This window comes from Artemia sp. Qi Xiang Cuo, chromosome 21 (assembly GCF_049724085.1).
Source record: "Artemia sp. Qi Xiang Cuo chromosome 21, ASM4972408v1, whole genome shotgun sequence".
NCBI lineage: Eukaryota > Metazoa > Arthropoda > Branchiopoda > Anostraca > Artemiidae > Artemia > Artemia sp. Qi Xiang Cuo.
Window position 1 is genome coordinate 24,159,493 of NC_142814.1, and position 20,170 is coordinate 24,179,662.

General features: G+C 35.4%; 1 protein-coding gene across 3 annotated transcripts; it reads left to right on the forward strand.

Moving 5' to 3' along the window:
- The first annotated feature begins 787 nt into the window (after positions 1–787).
- mRpL23 (mitochondrial ribosomal protein L23) lies at positions 788–15,246 on the forward strand. Of its 3 annotated transcripts, none has more exons than XM_089106542.1 (4): positions 788–843; positions 8,475–8,680; positions 13,520–13,590; positions 15,042–15,246. In XM_089106542.1, the coding sequence occupies exons 1-4, from the start codon at positions 830–832 to the stop codon at positions 15,198–15,200; spliced, it is 450 nt and encodes a 149-aa protein (XP_088962668.1). In that variant the 5' UTR covers positions 788–829; the 3' UTR covers positions 15,201–15,246. The 3 variants fall into 3 exon arrangements, with proteins under 3 accessions (XP_088962668.1, XP_088962670.1, XP_088962669.1); XM_089106544.1 differs by having other exon boundaries at positions 825–907; XM_089106543.1 differs by lacking the exon at positions 788–843 and adding an exon at positions 5,610–5,792.
- Positions 15,247–20,170: the final 4,924 nt, after the last annotated feature.

Consider the following 20,170-nt stretch of genomic DNA (forward strand, 5'->3'; position numbering starts at 1 on the left):
TCCGGTGCGTCTCTGGTTGGAGCATAAACTACAATAACTGATATGTTGAATAGGTGGCCTTTGAATTGCTGCTCGTTTTGGGGTGCATTTATTCTTTAATACTAATTTCTGGTCGTTTTGAGTTAGAATTTTAACAGGTATTTGTATCTGCTGAGCTTAAGTTTAAAATGGCCTTTACTTTTCTTTGAAAAATTTATTTTTCGGAAAGTTTTTTTTAATTAATCAAAATGTAAATGGTGACCTATGGGATGTCAGATAGGCTTTCTACCAAGGTCAAGTAAATGCAAACAATATTTATCCTAGGAGCAATGAACAGCAGTTTCTATGTGGAAGTCACTATCCATGCCACCTACTGATGCAATTGCGGGCAGAGTTTTCACCTGAGCTGGAATGATTGTAACAACCAGACGATCCATTTTGGCAGGCCACAGGGTGAAACATTTTTTTTACGATAATTATGGTTTTCTTATTAAGTCCCTAGTTTCATAATTAGCACATCGTTCACTTCAAATTATCGAAATAGGTTTTTGGCACATCTTTCTGTATGAGTGTATTTATATTGACTATTATCAATGATGAGCTGTAAACACCAATGTCGGTATTTACTAGGTCGTCAACAGCAAGGTAGTTTTAGAGAAGTCTCAAAAAGAGACGCACGTCACTAAACATTCGTTAAATCAACGAATAAATTTCGCCTAGGCACCACAGATAATTGTATGGCCTGCCAGTGGCATGCCGCCGCCAATCCAAATTGTCGACACCACGACCGATACATTTACGATACTTCGGCGTAATTATTATTGACTACACTGTGAAATAAATTTTTAAAATGTCAACAAGGCTGTATGTTTTCTGGAAATGTCTTTAAGTTGGCCTACTTTGTATCACATGCTTAGTTAAAAAAAAGGTAAAATTCTACTTTAGCTACTGTTGACTATCTTGGAAAGGGGTTAGGTTAACAAAATGAAACTTTCAGGGATGGGTCTACAGGCTAAAGTATGTCATGGGAAGATATTTTGAAGTACCCACCTCCACTCCTTCTCCCTCTAGAGGGTCCTGACCCTTGATGACCTTTAAAATATGGGAGCTATAGAAGTGAAACCTTGCAAAATAGATCTTCGGCTCAAATGAAGTACAACAAAATTGTTTTCAGCTTCACAACTTTGCTCAATCCCAATTTATAAGGTTTTAAAGATATGCAAAAACATTTCCTAAATTGTGAAAATAAACTATTTATATGTCTTAAAATTCTGCTCAAATAACTGAAATTGCATTTTCAGAGCTAAAGCCAGAGAAAAAGAAACTGATAACTGAAAATTAAGGTAAAATGTTTTTTTTGTCAAAATTTCAATAGGTACAGACCTGTTATGTAGGCAAATATCAGGACCATCCAGAGGGAGAAGGAGTAGAGGTAGGTACTTCAAAATACATTCCCGGGACATATTTTAGCCTGTAGACCCATCCCTGAAAGTTTCATTTTCCTAACCTAACCCCTTTCCAAGATAGCCAAAAGTAGCTAAAGTAGAATTTTACCATTTGGGGTAAAATTCTACTTTAGCTAGAAACCCTTACCCTTGAGGGTAGCAGGCACATGCCAAACACCTCTGTGTTGATAAGACCATTTAAACTGTATTAATTAGGGAAAGGATTTGACAAGAGGGACCAGTAAAAATAACCTAATCGTTTTTAGAGGACAAATTATGTCATGGGAAGATGTTTTTGAAATCCCTCTTCCACCCAAACTCAAAATTTCCTAAAATTCTACTTTAGAAGCTTTTAAAGTATTACTAAAGTACTAAAAGATAGAGTGCTAAAAACATCAGAATCAACTTCAGAGGAGACATTATATCATGGGAAGAGGTTTTTAAAATCCCCCTTCCCTCCAAACTCAAAAATTTCCAAAATTCTACTTTAGAAGCTTTTAAAATATTTCTAAAGCACTAAAAGATAGAGTGCTAAAAACATCAGAATCAACTTCAGAGGACATGTTATATCATGGGAAGAGGTTATTGAAATCCCCTTTCCCCCCAAACTCAAAATTTTCCAAAATTCTACTTTAGAAGTTTTCCTTGTTTTATTATACCATAACAATAGTCAGCAAGGATAGGAAATTAAATGGTTTAGGATTTAAATAGGATTTTGGAATATATTTTAATGAACAAGGTTAAAAACTGAAGTTGTGTAAGGTAAGCAGTGATTTATAATTATGATAGTAATATAGGAGGAAATGTGAGTTAAAACAACTAGTAATGTGCAGTAAATTACCATTATATAGAGGGGGGGAGGAGTGGAGGTAGGTACTTCAAAGTACATTCCCGTGACAAACCTTAGCATGTAGATCCATCCATGAAAGTTTCATTTTCCTAACCTAACTCCTTTCCAAGATAGACAACAGTAACTAAAGTAGAATTTTACCGAAATGCTTATTATATCTGTAATCAGCATAAAAAAAGGCACTAAATGGTGTATTCACTTTTGTCCTAACTCAATAATATGATTTCGTAGATATTGACACTTTATCCCATCCCTATTTATATATACCAATTCAGGGTATATATTTGCACATTAGGGGGTTGAGGTAAAGTTCAAACTTACCTCTATTGTCAGAATTGCTTCCTGAATTCAAATTTAACACTCATTTGAATCAGAAATTAACTTTACCCCCCCCCCCCATAATGTGCTAATATATAACCTGAATTTCAATATACCCTGAATTGGTATATGTAGGGGTGGGGGTAAAGTTCATTTCCAATTCAAATAAATATTAGATTGGAATTTAAGGTGCAATTCTGACTATAGAGTAAGTTTATTTCTAGTTACGTGAATATAAACCTTATCCAAAAATACTACTAGGCCTAGGGTGAAAGACCTTTTTTTGGGAAAGATTGCTTTTCTTTGGCATTCTAAAAAAATAGAGATGGGTTTTTGGACCACTCCTAATTTACTACAGCATGATATAATGTGAGGGTAATAACAAGAGCCCTGCCTTCTTGGTGAAATTCTCACCAATAATTTGTCAGCATAAATTAAAAATGTGGTCTGGTTTGACTGGCAATTGAAAAGAAAAAAATATATTTAATATTTGTGATTTTTATTTTTTTATTTTATTTAATAAAGGATGTGATAATTGCTTGTTGCAATACAACACAAGAAAGGACTGATAAAACAGCAAAACAAAAATATATTGACCAGTAAAAGACAACTGTATTACAGAAACTGTTTTCCATAGAATTCAGTTTCAGCAATAGCACTCTTAAATGTTTCCACAGAAACTAAAGTATCAGGTAAACTATTCCAAAGCTTTGTTGCTCAATTAATAAAGGTACATTGACCTATTTTCTTGTGCACTCATGGCTGAAACAGTTTATACAAGTTTTGGTGAGTGGCTGGGTAATGACTAAGTTTGAAGAAATCAGCCCAGTCCTCATTATCAACACCCTTCATAAAACAGAACATATTGATCAGGTCAATCCTATCCCATTATAATTCCAGAGAAGGAAGTCCCAAACATTGCAGTTGACACTGATATCATAAATGAATCAAATATCACAAACTTTAATGCCCAATATTGAACCTTTTCAATTTGCTGCAAGTCACATTTTCATGTCAGATACCATACAGAGGAACAACATTCTACCATCAGGCATACTATTGTCTTGTATAGTGTCATAAAAGTGTGAAGGTTAAATTTCCTGAAACTTCTCTTAATTTGAAGCAGACTGTAATTAGCATTTTGCAAAATTGTTGGCACATGCTTGTGAAACTTCAACTGGTTATCAAAGTGAATACCTAAATTCCTTTCTGAATCTACCAATAAAACAGGTATATCACCAAGAAAATAATGATAAGTTGAGCTTTTCAAAAAGTAATGAAGTACAAAATATTTTTGATGGTTTACAAATATGGAGTTCAATTTACACCAATCATTTAGGGCATTCAGATCCTCTTGAATAAGGGTGACATCTACCAGGGAGGTAACACTTTTATACAGTTTTACATCATCTGCAAACAGTTTGACAGTGGAGTGACAAAATACTTCAGGCAAATCATTGACAAACACACAAAATAACACTGGGCCCATACAACTGCCTTGTTGCAGACCACTCAAAACTAGGGTCTCACTTGTAAGTGCACTACCAACTATAACTTGCTGTGAATGACCTGATAATTAGTCTTTAATCCACGCTAAAGTTCTACTGCCTAGCTCATACTTTTCACATTTTTCGAGCAACCAACTAACTGAAACTTTGTCAAAAACTTTACTGAAGGCAATGTACAAGCAATCAAACTTCAAACCAAAATCAGCCATATTCTGGAATTCTTTTACAACTTCTAGCAACTGCATATTGCATGACCTTTTTTTTCTGAAACCATGTTGTGACAGATGCCATAATTTATTTCACTCAAAGTAATCCTGTACCTAATATACTACTACTACTACTAACAACTCACCGCAGCACCAAGCTGCCTGAGGCCAAAACAGCTGCACACACTCCTCCTCTAAGATTAATATACCTAATATGCATTAATCTTTTCAAGAACTCTAAAAAAATTGAGGTGTTTGAAATTTGATGATAATGTCCATATTGGGACTTAGATCCTCCTTCATGGAGTGGTTTTACAACTGCTTTTTTCCATGCTAAGGGACATTTACCACTCAATAGACAATGGTTAAACAAAATCACAAGAGGCTCAGCTAAACACATGGCTGTCTTATGAAGAAAAGCATTAGAAATACCATCTATATGTGGAGCTTTATTAAAGGAAATGTCATGGAGAATTTTTAAAAACTGCTCTTAAGAAATATCAGAGTCATCAAGGGGCAATTTGTCTGCTGAAACATTTGGTAAAATGGGTTGGACTGCATGCATGGACATCATTTGGATTTACAAAAGCTGGCAAAAACACTTGATTAAATACATCAGCCTTTTTCTGGTCATTGTTTATTAATTCACTAGTAGCTGTATCATCAGAAATGCACAAATTGGTCTTGTTTCTATTAACACACTGCTGAAACTTCTTTGGACACCTTTGAATGTTAGAAATGATTGACAATTCAAGTGATTTCACAACCACAGATCTTCATTTTTTTTCCAACATATACTATCTCCATTGTTTATTTTTATCACTACTAGCATCAAGTACGAATTTTTGCATTTGTCTTTTTTTTTCTTGTACCTTCTTTTATGTAATAATGCAGAATGAACCTATCACATGCTTCTCTTATATCTCTTGGATAAACTCAAAAGCAATATCCACATCTGCATTACTAGACTGAAGCTCCTCAACAATAGAAATAGAATGGATAAAGTCTTGAATTTCATCATATTGACCCTTACTGCAATCATAATAAAATTTACAACCAGAGGTCACTGGTGTACTTACATTCATTGATAGAGACATAACTACATAGTCACTTTTACCTAGTAGCAGTATCTTAAGATCTACTATGTTATTTGGAGATTTTGTGATCACCAAGTCTAGTACATGGGGAGTGGTATCACTTGGGAGTCTTGTGGTATCAGTAAAATATTGGTACAGAAAACTATCCTGGATGTAGCTTGGGATGACCAGTCAATATTCAAGAACAAGAATTCTCTGTTTTTCAGGGCATCCTTGCTTCAGAACCACACTTGACTGCTGCCATCACTATAGCTTCCAGTTTTCTAATCTTGGTTTGCAGACTTACCTTCCTATTTTCCCAACTAAATTCAACTGTGAATAAGCACCTTGGCTATTTTATTTCTAACATCTTCACTACACCCATCATCTTAATTGATGATACTACCTAGGTAAGTGAAGCTGTCCACTTGATCAATGTTCTTGTTACTCAACATCACCTTCACTTATTCCTAGTCTTAGCAACTCAGTCTTCTTAACATGAATTTTCAAATTTATTCTTGCATCCTGAACTTACAAAACCACTAAAAGCTTATTCATTTTGCTAACATTTTCATATAGAATGCTTAAATCATCAGAGCCCAGAAACATTTAACAGAAGATTTGTTTTGCAAATTTTTCACTTTTATAGCACAACAATTATTAAAGGTTATCAAATGTCAGTGCCCTCTAGAGCCAGAAGGAGCAGATGTAGATGCTTCAAAGTTTCTTCCCAGGAAATCATTAAGGCTCTAGATGCACCCCTGTAAATTCAATTCACCTTACTCAACTGCTTTTAAATATAGGCTAGCAAAAAGCTTATAGACAAGAATTTTGTCTTAGATTTGTTCAAATAGTTAATTGAGGTAGCATTACAGTTTAGTAGGTTTTGTTAACTTAAGAAGCTCTTGTGTTAGCCTATGTGTAAATGAATAAAAATTTCAAGAATGAATATAGGGTAGACTAGTCCATACTTCAAATTAGGCTGCTGGAAAGGTGCTTTCAAGCTCCTGTCAATACATTTAATAGTCTTGAATACAGTTTTGCAAGGTAATGTACCAGCTATTGGCACATATTAATATGGTTTTGACTTCCCAACATCAAGAGAGCCAATAGGTTGTGCCTTGGCCTATCTCATCCTCCATAGTTTATTGTTGATACTGACCAACTACAAACAATTTAGGTTGTGCCTAGTGGGGTTTCCCTTTTTCCAAGGATTTACGTCAATTGCAAACCAACATATCCTAGGCCACATTTTTTATGCTGTTTAATCTTAAATAGTTTCTGAGACCACAGACAAGATGACAAAAAAATCTTGAAAAGAAGAAAATTAGGATACTTCCAGCCAGCAAAAATGAAAATACAATGCAGATATTTGGGCCAAGACATCTGCTGTATAAACTGAATAAAAAAAAAATTAAAAAAAATGTTGAATGGCAGTTCAAGAAACTAGATATTTTACCAGGCAGGCTCCAGGCTGTGACACCAGTCCTAGACCACACACATCCAGAGACCACAGTGCCTTCCCCCCAGCTCTCACTTTAAGCCCAATATACTCAGGGGCACCAGAAGAAGGTGGCCACTATTGCCCCATAGTTTGGCGTAAAATCAGAAGTTAAACAAGGCTATACCTTATTCCCACTTTCATGGGGTTATTTTGGTGGATTTTCTTCTAAACAACACAAAAAACATCATGAGAGAGCATCATATTAAATGGAATGGGAAAACTCTTCCAGCCTCAGATTACATGAATGATTTGAGTGTCCTAGATAAAATTTAGAAAATAGATAAGATTTTTATAGCTTTTGAGAGTTCTGATGCTTAGAATGGGTATCTAAATTAATATTAAGGAGAATAAGTTTCTTAAATTGGGAATTAACAAGGATGAAGAGGTGATGCTGGGTAAAAAGAAAATTGAGTGAGTGAATAGCTTCACTAATCTTGGTTAAATTATTAGTAAGGATGTTGGATGCAGTGAAGACATCAAAAATAGACTAGCCAAGATGCAGGGTGTTTTTCCATAGTTGAACAAAATCTGGGATCCATAAATGCAGCATTTCCCATGGGTCCAAAAAATGCTGCCATCTATTGCCACAAGGCATTTCTGTTTGTTGCTTGAATTGATATCTTATTTTCTGTGTTTGTGATTAAGACAGAGGAGTGGACTGGAGTGGTATAAAATTTGCTTTCTAAACTTCAATAGTTCTCTCATTGATAAAGAAATTGGAGCTTATTCTTTTGCTCATTTCTTATATAGTTATATTAGAGCCCTTTGGAAGAAAATCAACTTTTGATTTAAGGGAAATTTAATTGTTGTACAATACTGATCCATAATTCATTAAGAGGTGAAAAGACTGTATGACATTAATATTTTGTACAAAAGTTTGGTCATGAGATACACTATTTTAAAAGTTTTTGGAATTGAAACTTGACTGTTGGGGAATTATTGATAACAGGAAAAATAAATTTAATTATAATTTTTGGCAGAAAGGTATGTATATTGCAACTTGTTGAAAGTAGAATCATGCAAGCATTTTAAATCTTTGTTTTTGGAGGTACAAATTGGGCCTTTGCCACTCCAGCTTCCCTCTCTGCTCCTCCCAGCATTGAATTTTTTGCTGAAAACTTGGCACATTGCATTCTATTTGAACTAGAATCACCCAAGGATACTCAATCTGTATGATTTGAAAACCAAAGTAGAATGGTGGCCCTACAACACCTCACAGTTAGAACCATAGGGAATGGTCCCAAGTCCATGAACATTAATCTTGAAAGACTATTAAGACTCCGTGTATAGTTGAAGCCTTCATGACAGTATACTGTAAGTAATTTGGAGAGATTGGAGGTACCCTTTCTCAAAATGTTCTCCAGGAACCCCCCAAAAAAACTTTGAAATTCAGGACAAAAAGGCTCTTTCTTCATCTGGATGTTCAACACCTTCCCTCCATAGAAAAAAAAAATATTGCCTCTTTGTGGTCAAACATATGTTTGCCTCTACTTGCTTATTTCTGATAAAAAATATTGGCCTGCAGCCAAAGTTTTTCAATTGTATTTAATTAACTTTCTTTCTCTAATTTGCTTTATTAATCTTCTAGATACCCTTTGTACCAAAGAGGAAATCCTCAGCTTCGTGTATTTTTGCCTAACTTTTGGATGAAAGTAGTTAAGCCAGCCAAAGCGATTCCTCCCAATAATGTACATCTGATGGTATCCAATGAAATGACGGAATATGACGTTAGAAATTACTTGGAGAAAATCTACAACATTAAACCAGTAACAGTTAAAGTTAACATGATGCAAGGTAAGATCAACTTTGAATATTTTTTTTTCTTGGAATTTGATTCCTTAGTAGATGTAAAATAGTGCAAAATGCTAGCAAATCAAACAATTTTCAAACCAATTTATAAAGAATAGAGTAAAATTATGCTTTTGGCTGCAACCAGACCAAACCCTTTTTATATGGCAGAACTATCTATATGCTTGTCAAGTTCTTTAACTTTAGCTGCTTTACTTAGAGAAACTGTTTTTTTTCCTGTCTGTTGGGAGGTAGGATAGAAAGTTAACGAGCCATACTCAGGGTTCGGACTCGCCTATAAATTCCAATAAATTCCTATATTTTAATGCATCTCTATAAAATGCCTATATTTTGGCTAAAATACTATTATTCCTATATTTTCGGTTGAAGAGCACCAAGAAATTTGGTCATTATATGCAATTTTCATTGCTCATTAAGTAAGCCAAGATGTGCTTTTCTTTGCTTTTGACTCTGCTTGTAGACTGTGCTGTCTTTTGGTGTAGATCAATAATTAATTACAACTGTTGAGCTGTTTGAACTTAACTAATGCTTTGTGTTGGGATTAGTAAGCTGCTTCTGCCTGGTCTATGCTGTTGTGTTGACTTAATAGCCTATGTTTTGTTTTTGTCATGTTGGGCCTGTCCAAAATGAGCAAAGATCAGTATATAGGCTAGCAGTCTCTGCTTAATGAGACTGTGAGTTCTTGCAACTTATGCGTTTCCTGGCTGAACGCTATAAAAGGCAAGGCTGATGTGAATACGGCCCAGTTTTGGACATATCCACATTTTTTCTTTTTATGGCCTTTTAATCGCGGGATGCTATTTTGCAGGGAATGCTTGGTAATTAAGTATGGGGCTTACCAAGTTCAATAGTTCATGGCTTGCTAAGACGAATTGCAGCGGTAGAAAGATTGGGAAATGGTGTAAGACTGGGAACAACCAGTACTCGTTCTTTTGCAAACTCTGCTTGAAAAATCTTGTGAGCACAGCTGGGGCTGCTCAGCTAAACCAACATGCGTAATCTGCAGAACACAAAGCCGCAGTTACTGCTCAACTACATCCACTACAGCTTCACCTGACCGGACAATCTTGAGTTGGATGAAACAACCAAGGATAAACCATTAGTTGGTACAAACATGTTTTGTGAGCGTGATGCCGTTTGTAAAGCTGAGTTAATATGGGCACTTCAGACGGTTCAAAGTTCCATGTCTGTTAACTCTTCGGACTATATTGTCACAACCTTCCATGCTATGTTCCCCGGTAAGATCCCCGACAGAATGTCCCTATGTGCAAAGAAACTCATGTATCTGACCACTGATGTGCTGCATCCTTACTGTAAGCAAATGCTTGTGAAGGCCATTCAGTCTTATTTTGTACTAGAATATGACAAGAAAACCAACAACGCTGGTATGAAAGAGTTTCATATACGTGTTCGACATTGGTCCTCATACAGAAACAACATCCAGAGCAGACATTTATGCAAAAGTTTTATGGGCCACGCGACAAGTGATGACCTGTATAGGAAGATTATGTCAGCCATTGAACTATTCATGAGTGTTCATGAGTTTCACAAACTCAAGAACAGCAGATCTGTTCATGAGTTTCATCCAACTGTTCCAGAAAGAAGAGCCTCTCATTCATGTTCTGCACTCAGAGATCAAAAGGCTAGTTGTAACGCTTTGCGGACGGCTCTTTACTCCGGTTTTCGTGACCGAGACTGAAAATTTCTCACCAGAAATGTTGAACCTTGCTGAAAAATTTGCAGAACAGCCCATAGTTTCAGAAAATATGGAACCATTTTCTATGTCAATGTGCGAAAACATTTTGTTGCGGGTATTCGCCATATTTTGAACAAATGTCCTTTAGAAAAGCATGGTTTTCTAGAGGCTTTACGCTGTTTGAGTCCGATCAACATGAAGGATTCAAGAAGCATTGCAGACAGAGCGGTTGTGGCACGCGAGATTGCGATTGGAGTAAGCTCAGACGTCGCCCAGGCTGAGTGGCTGCTTTTGGGAACGGAAATGGGACCCCGAGAGGACTTTACTCGGATCGATCATTTTCGGAGCCATTATTCTGGACTGGTGAATGAGCGCAGGGACAGCAAGTACCCGGAACTTACCAAGCTTATCAAAAGGTGCTGACGTTGTTGCATGGCAGCGCAGATGTTGAGCATGGGTTCTCGCGTTCTGGTAGGATTCTCAGTGAAGACCAGGCCTTGATGTCTGAACGCGTTCTGGATGCGAGACTCATGATATTTGACACGTTGAAGCTTTATGGAGGAAAACAGAATGGTTTGTTATTATAAAAGAGCTGTTGAATCTTGCACGTTCCGCACGGTCTCGGTATCAACAATCTGGATGAAAAGATAAAAGAAGAGCTATCTGAGAAGGAGAAAGCAGCTTTCGAAGAGGACAGAAAGCGGAAGTTGCAGGAGGTCCACGACAAAAAAAAAGAAATAGGAGACCTGGAAAGCAAAAGGAAAAAACTTAAGAGCATCAGAGCAAGAAAAGAGAACAGTAGCAGATACTCTATTTCAGGAAGCGCCCGACAGAATGAAGAAGGCTGCCGAGTCCAAGAGTTCCATGTACATTGCCCTAGCTGTTTCTTTGCTCGAAGGAGCTGTGAAGTTCAGAACAAGCGGAAGAGAGCAGATGGTGGAATTTGCGAGAATGAAGCAGTCTCTTGCAAAGAGAAAAACTGACCTCATATCGAAATTGATGCCCAAGAAGCAGCGAAAGGGATTCCAAATATTTTACCTGTATCAGTCAATCGTTGGCACAGTATGTGTATCTGATTTTTTACTGTTTTTTACTATTTGTACAGTTTGTATTTTAAATAACAAAAAAAAAAAAAAAAATGAATGCAAAAACTCGGGAAATGACGAATTTATATGACCAGGCATCCCACGCCATGTACCAAAGATCTGATCCCGAGGACTTCCGAATCCTATATTTGGCCTATGTTTGGGCCCGGAAAATCCTATAAAAATAGGACAGAGCCTAGAATTTGAAACGAACCGACCTGTCCGAACCCTGCATACTGTTTTGACTAAACAATAAAATTAAATGGCGAAAATTTTCTCCCTGGATAGCTGAAGCATTAATTATTGGTTGTAAACAGTTGGTCCAAATCTTAAAAATTTTGGACATTATTTATTAATCAGAAATGGAATAAGCCATAGGTTTGTCTCATTATGCCCTTATTTCAGAGCCTTCATACTCACCCACTCCAAAAGTCTGTTTGTATTTTCTGACTCAGAGACACCCAATCCTTTTATAAGAAAATTTTAATAGCCTCAATATCAGCATCGACCTAACTTCTCCCCCTTTGTTCAGTAATAGTAGGCCTATTATTGAAAACTAGCTTAAAGTTAAAACAGTCTGTGTATTCAAGAGCAAAGATATGGCTTCAGAAAATTATGCCAAATTTATTTAGAATATAATAGAATGCAGGGTAGATTTGAAGGAACTTTCTTTCACTTATTTAATGAATTTTACTGTTTTGGTCTTCTGTTCTGTGAAAATAAAACTAATATTCTCGTTATTGACCCAACCTTTCCCCCTTTGTTAAGTAATAGTATTATTGAACCATAGCATAAAGTTAATACAGTCTGTATATTCAAGAGCAAAGATATGGCTTCAGCAAATTATGCCAAATTTTTTTAGAATATAAATAGAATGCAGGGTGGAATTGAAGGAACTTTCTTTCACTTATTTAATGAATTTTACTGTTTTGGTCTTTTGTTCTGTGAAGATAAAACTAATATTCTTGTTATTGACCTAACTTCTCCCCCTTTGTTAAGTAATAGTATTATTGAACCATAGCATATGTATTATTGAACCATATCCTTGTTATTGACTGCCATAGTCAAGATCCCATTTGCTGCCTCTCTTGGCGGGGGGGGGGGCACATCTTACATGGACAGGACTGCATAATATGCCTTAGTGTGCTAATTGGGTAAAATGTACAAGTATCTCCAGTATTGCTCAAAGTTTGTTTTTGCCAGCAAGACAAGAAAAATGCTTAGGCTGTTTTGTCACAACATTTTGTCACTTTTCTTATAGTCAGATACTTTTTATAGTAAAAAATGATTTTGACAAGACACTGCAGCTGTGCAAAAAAAGGATCTACCTATGATATCTAAAATGTCCATTCACAAAACCAGATTACAAAAACAAAAGAGCTTAAAGCAGTTTTTCTTTATTGATCTATGAATTGCTCTACATTAAGATGTTCCAAAATTTGTCAGTTCCAAAAAAGGAATATATAGGTATTTGTTCACATTGTAAATTGTTGGAGATCAACATATTTCAACAAAACTGACAAAGAACTGTGTAGACAAATATTGTTATCAATTTAAACTTCATTGATGTGGTAAGGCTGAATAAGTACTAATGATTTCGTGGTTAAAGTTCTTGATTGATTCTCAAATTAACATGTTTTCACTTGATTCACCTGTTCTTTTTTCGTTTATAGCCAATCTTAGCCAAGGGAAGTAATGCCTCAAAATGAAAAAAGCCCATTGAGTAATAGATCTCAAGATAGATTTTGCTAGTTTTGGAATTCAATGTAGTTAATACATTTTCAATGCTGGAACATGTATGCAGCAGAAAAAAAATCAGAACTTTTCAACCCAATAATTGATGCATTTAGTTAAAATCAGTAGAGTTTACCATTCGTTAGTTTTCACTGCTTCTTTGTAAATGGATGGTGTAAAATATTTTTCAAAACTGAGAGCTCATTTAGCTCTAATGAGCTGCTTGCTGAGCCTAAGAAGTTGACTGAATCGTAAACGGTCTATGCTTCTCTTTGTATATTTGTTTACTTCTGCTTATTTCTCTTTCAGGAAGATTCAGAAAGAATGAGAAGAATTATATTGTCAAAGATGATGATTATAAAATGGCTTACATAACCTTGGTGAGAGCTGGAAATTATATATTTTTCTGCGTATATTAAATGTTCTGTATTAAGATCAGGCAGTCTCCATGATGATGGTCTCCTCATGCAGACTTAACTTGTCTGCTTTCTGGTAAAATTTGAACGCCTCCTCCTGAACTAACGGGTTATAATCTTAATTTAGCTCTGCTTCTTCATAAATATTTGCAAACCACAGCTTTAAATGCTAGCTTTTAATAGCTGTTTCATATATGTGAGTTTAAAAAACTTTTTCCACAACAGAAGTGCTTGAAAGAAAAGTAAACAGCTAAATTAGAGCAAAGATGAACAGAAATAAACTCAAATAATAATTAAAGCTTAAAACACACAGAAATTACAATCAGTAAACAGAAGAGACCCAAAAGGAACACAATTACAATGAATATTCAAGTCAAACTTAGAACTAAGACAAATTACCACAAAAAAGAAGTAGGGATAACGCTGCTTACGCCTTTTAGAAACCAGAGTGTATTTTGTGCTATCAGATGCCCCCTTTTGAGAGCCTTGTTTCACATAGTGTCTTTTCATTTAGTTTAACATTCCCTGAAAGTTTCAACTTAATGTACTTTGCCATTCCTGAGATATTGCAGATGCGCCTTTTTGACAACCGGGATGCACACTTTGTCTTATGCTTTAGTTCCGCATCCCCAACTAAAGCTCTGAACGTTTCAACGTACCGCCCTTAGCTGTTCCTGATATAACCACCTCATCTTTCCTTAAAAGTTTCAACTAAATACTCTAAGCAGTTCCATAGTTATTGCACATATGTGTTTTTGACAACTTGGGGAAACTTCAAGTCTATTTATTTAAGTCAACACCCCCCTTAAAATTCCCTGCTAACTCCACCTTGTTACTCTTAGCTGCTTAACTGTTACTTGTTGCCTACAAGGTAACAAGTAACAGCTACAGGTAACAAGCAAAGTGTGAAGAAAAATTTTCTTTAAAAAGTGTGAAGACTTCCAATAGAAACGAACAGGAGACATATTCATATACTTACCTTACCACAACATTCTTATCTACCTGTATAATTCCCTATGTTGGTTACTCCCAGCTCATCACGAATCTTCAGTCCTGAAAACAACCGTGTAAGATTATACAGAGGGCAACCGAAACCTGAAGTGAAGCTAATATCTCCCAGTTAGTAGATTTCATTTAATGGCGACGAATTTTATGCGTAGTTACGGTAAGTCTAACCTTTTTTTCTCATAGTTGGAGGACCGAGTCAAAACTTTCATAAAAAGTTTTTTTGGGGTGGGGATAAGGGGAGTTTTATTTTGGTGGATATTATTTCCAGAGGAGCAGAATACTTTTTCTTTAGTTCTCACAAAAGAGTATGGGTTAAAGTTTTGTTTATACTTATAGTCCGACAGACTCTGCTGCTATTACTATTATGTTTCCTTAGATCATTAAGTCCTCTTTCCTCTTTGTTTTAGGCAAAGGATGAAACTTTTGAATTTCCAGAGTTATTTCCAGAAGGAGAAGATGTATATGAAAAACAGAAGAATCAAGTTGAAGAAGCAAAAAAAGTGTTCAGGGAAAGGCAGAAAGTTGACCAGAATCGACCTGGAATTCCTTCGTGGTTTGGAATATAGCCTGTTTTAGTTGTGTTTTTTTTTCTAAGTAAATTTTATTCTTGTTCTTTTTTTATGAACATACCTCTCCTTATTTGCTTTTAAATTAATTTAAAAAAAACTTTCCAAAAAATAAGTTTTTCAAAGAAAAGTAAAGGCCATTTTAAACATAAGCTCAGTTGATACGAATACCTGTTAAAATTCAAACTCAAAACGACCAGAAATTACTATTAAAGAATAAATGGAACCCAAAACGAACAGAAATTAAATAAAAAATCATAGCAAAAACATACAACAAGTAATAATACAAATGAATAATTGATCTTAAAGCGAGTAATGCATAGATTGAATATGAAAATCAAGCTTAAAACGAAAGAAAATGTTTTGCAATTAAATTATAAATTAAACTTAAAACCAACAAAAATTAAATAAACAATCAATGCGAACAAACATACAATATATATTAATGTAAATGAATAAATAAATCTTAAAACGAAAAGAATATGCAAATCAAGTTTGAATCGAATAAAAATAACTACAAACAAGAGTTTGGGTATCGCCTCACTGCAGAAGCCTAAAACCTACTGCGTCATTGGCGCATTACAGAAAATAATTCTTTGAAATGTTTTCACTTTTCTAACTTTAAGAAACCATAAATTAATTAAGATTTTAGGGAATAAATATCAGCATATGTATATTAAATTGGCAATGCACATTTTTTTTCAGTAAACTTATTTGAATTTTTTTTCAGTAAAGTACAAATTATATTCTGGCTTTTAGAAAGCATAGGGGTTTTGAACCCTACTCGTATTAAATTATGCTCCTTTTGAGTTTGACTCTAATATTTATTTAAATTTTTGTTCGTTTTGGGTTTCATTTATTTATTGATAATGATTTGGGGTAGTTTTATGCTTGTTAGATTATATGATAGTCTTGACGCCAGGTGTTGAAAATGTGAATCATAACACAACGGAATCGGGCTGCAAAGAGAATTCGCCTACCCTCCACCCTCTAAATTGACCATGCGGATTCAAAAATACCAATGACAATTGCTTGTGAGTTGTAGAACACTCCGAAACTTGACATTTTATTGTATTTTGGTGTCTCATGCAAGAAAATGCATGTTCCACAAAGTTTCAGTTGCAGTTTTCCGCTGAAATAGAAATGCCTAGAAGCCATAGAATGTTTTCATAACAAACTAACACGATTATTTAGAAAAAATGGCAGAGTTAAAAAAAATGGCAAAACTATATGAGTCTTGAACAGTCTTAGAAAGTAAAAACAAAATCAAATTGAGTATTAGATATATGATGATATTAATTGTTGAAAGATCCATCAGTTCAAGATTTTTTTCACTGTAATTTTTATTTTCATTTTCAATGCTGTAAGAAATGGAAAATAATAAATTTGAAATACACGAGTTATTCGTTTTCAACAAAGTACCAATGAAGCAGAAGGCTTTAGGTTTTTACAGTGAAAGAAGGGGGTAATATCCACATTTTGTAGTAGTGAAACTATATTTGCCTTGACTAATCGTGAAAAGAACTAATAAATTAAACTAATATTTGATGCATAGGCCTAATGATATTAATTGCTAAAAGCTCGTCAGTTCAAAATTTTACTGTAATTTTAATATTTATTTTCAATATTAAGTACAAAAGAAAACATTTGTAATATAATTCGTTTTCAGTAAAGCGCCAATGACGCAGTAGGGTTTAGGCTTGACGCAGTAGTTTTGAGTTTGAATTTTAAGAGGTATTCGTATCAACTGAGCTTAAGTTTAAAATGGCCTTTACTTTTATTTGAAAAACTTATTTTTTGGAAAGTTTTTTTTTAATTAATTTTTGTTCGTTTTTGATTGCAAAAAGTTTCAAGATTTTATGGCATGGAGGGGGGGTGGGGTACTTACTGTCCGATTATTCTTGACTTTAAAATACAAATCTAGAACTTTCAATTTAAATCGAATGAGGCTTTTTTCAAAGTCTATACGAATACCTCTTTGATAAAAACCTTATATATGAACAATAGACAGCTTGCATAATTTGAGGACAGCGATTGACAACAATGAAGGGATTGAAAAAATAGCTCCAATAACGGAGTTTAGACCATTTCACTTGCTGACACAAAGGGATCACGACTGTTTGGAATTGACCTTAATAGGTACTTATATGCCAAATCAATATGGCATCTATCATACAGTATATATTTTAGGCATATAGTTTGATGTTTATAATAGGTTTCCTCTTTGTTTGTTCAAAACAAAACCCCTTCCCATAATTTATTCGCCAGAACGACTAAGTTATGCCCCCAGACACCGATTAAAACACCTCAAACTGGGCCCTGAGAAGTTGGTGTTATGACTAAATTTTGTGATATCAGAACTTTGAACTATTTTAACAAAATTTCTATCTCAAAATTTTTATCTGATGCATTTATGGCTTGGAGGAGGGGGGGGCAATAATGGAGGGGGGATACCCTCCAATCTCTTTTGACTCTTAAAAAGTGAACAAGAACTTTCAGTTTTCAGTCAAATGATCCCTCTCTAAAGTTTATACGAGCATCCCTTCCATAAGAAATAATGGGAAGAATTCGGAGAATCCTTAAATTATAACTCTTGCCCTGAGGGTTGTGGGGGAGTTTTCATCATCAAAACCTAATTTCCAGACCTTAAAACCATACTTAATAAGATGGATGTCTCAAAATTTTGATTCGATGTGTGTGGGGAAAAGGTGGCCGTGAGAGGGAGGTTAGTTGCCCTCAAATCACTTTCAACTATTAAAAAGGGCACTATCCCTTTGAATTTCCAATCGAATGAGCCTTTTTTGAAGTTTCTACGACACCGCCTTCTCTAAAAACCTTAGATGTCCCTAGGGTATAACTTAAAACCCTTGCCTTGAGGATTGTGGGGGAGTGTCCCGTCTCCTGGATCCGTCACTGCCTTACACTCTCTGTTTCTTTCCTTCTTAGGGAGGAGAGCAGATGCCTAATATGTGTGTGTTAATACCAAAACATTTTAACTCTCATTCGACCTTCAGGTATAAACAGAATTAGTTCAAAGAAAGGGGTGGGGAAAAAGGGCGTGTGGGAGGGTTATTTGCCCTTCGATCAATTTTGACTCTTAACAACAGGACTAGAACTTCCAATTTCCAATCAAATGAGCCCTCTCTGAAGTTTCTACGAGAATCCCTTCCTGCCCCCGGGCCCTGGGGGGTTTTGTCGACGCCAGAGTTTTGTTACTTAACCTTTCAACTATTTTTTAACAAAATGGTGTTTTTAACCCTTGCATATAAAGCAGCTCTGGGGGGAAAGTAACAGAAAATATTGAAGCTATATAAGATTTATTCATTTATTTATGTTTGCACCGGTTATCTTTACGTTTGTAAGATAATTAATTTTAATTTCTGTTCCTTCGGGGTTTTGTTTATTCTTTAACATTAATTTCTGGTCTTTTTGAGTTTAAACTATAATAGGAATTAATTTCTGCTGGTCCTGAGTTCAATATGGCTCTTTACTCTTCTTAGAAAACTTATTTTTATGTAAGTTTTTTTTTTTAATTAACAATAATAAAACATTGAAACCTTGTGGATTTTGCTACAGACAGCTTAATTTACATGCCTCTGAAAAATCAAACCTGATTTTTTCACGCAAAAATGAATGGATCTTGATAGGTTATTCCATTTTTTGATACAGAAGGAACAGCATCATTTTGATTAGACCATTTTTCGGAGTTTTTGTGCCACAATAATTTAGCGTTTATCGCAAAGTATGTATTTTAACCTTATTTTAAGTATGGCTGTAATTTTTAGTATTTTGTAATAGATTTACTAAGTATTCTTCCCATACAAAACTTTACCTTATTAAACCCTTGCCCTGAGGGTTGTGGAGGAGTGTCCTCCTCAAAAAGATATTTTCTATCTAGAAATCAACTACGCTGAACAAAATGGCTATCTCAAAATTTTGATTGGATGTGTTTGGGGGAATGATGGGCGTATGGGGGGGGCAAGCTGGTTGCACTCCAATCACTTTCAACTATTAAAAAGGGCACTAGCCCTTTAATTTCCAATCGAATGAGCCTTTTTTGAAGTTTCTCCGACAACGCCTTCTATAAAAACCTTATATGCCCCCAGGGCATATAATGGGGGGGGGGGGCTAGTTGCCCTCCAATAACTTTTGACATTAAAAAAGGTACTAGCCCTTTAATTTCCAATCGAATGAGCCTGTTTTTAAGTTTATACGACAACGCCTTCTATAAAAAACCTTATATGCCCCCAGGGCATAACTTAAAACCCTTGCTCTGAGGGTTGTGGGAGAGTGTCCTCCTCAAAAATATATTTTCGATCTAGAAATCAACTACGCTGAACAAAATGGCTATCTGAAAATTTTGATTGGATGTGTTTGGGGAAATGATGGGGGTCGGGGTGCTAATTACACTCCACTCACTTTCGCCTATTAAAAAAGGCACTAGCCCTTTACTTTCCCATGAAAAGCTCTTTTTTTGCAGCTTCTGCGAAAATATCTTCTCTAAAAACCTGATGCGCCCCCAGAGCATAACTTAAAACCCTTTCCCTGAGGGTCGTAGGGGATTTTCCTCCTCAAAATATATTTTCTCTCTGGAAATCAACTACACTGAACAAAATGGCTATCTCACAATTTTGATTGGATGTGTTTGGGGGAATGATGGGAGTAGGGGGGGGGGGAGTTGCCCTACAATCAATTTCGACTATAAAAAAGGGCACTATCCCTTTAATTTCCAATCGATTGAGCCTGTTTTTAAGTTTCTACGAAAACGCCTTCTATGAAGAGCCTTATATGTCCCCAGGACATAACTTAAAACCCTTGCTCTGAGGGTTGTGGGGGAGTGTCCTCCTCAAAAATATATTTTCTATCTGGAAATCAACTACGCTGAACAAAATGGCTATCTGAAAATTTTGATTGGATGTGTTTGGGGAAATGATGGACGTGGGGGGGGGGAGGGAGCTAGTTACACTTCA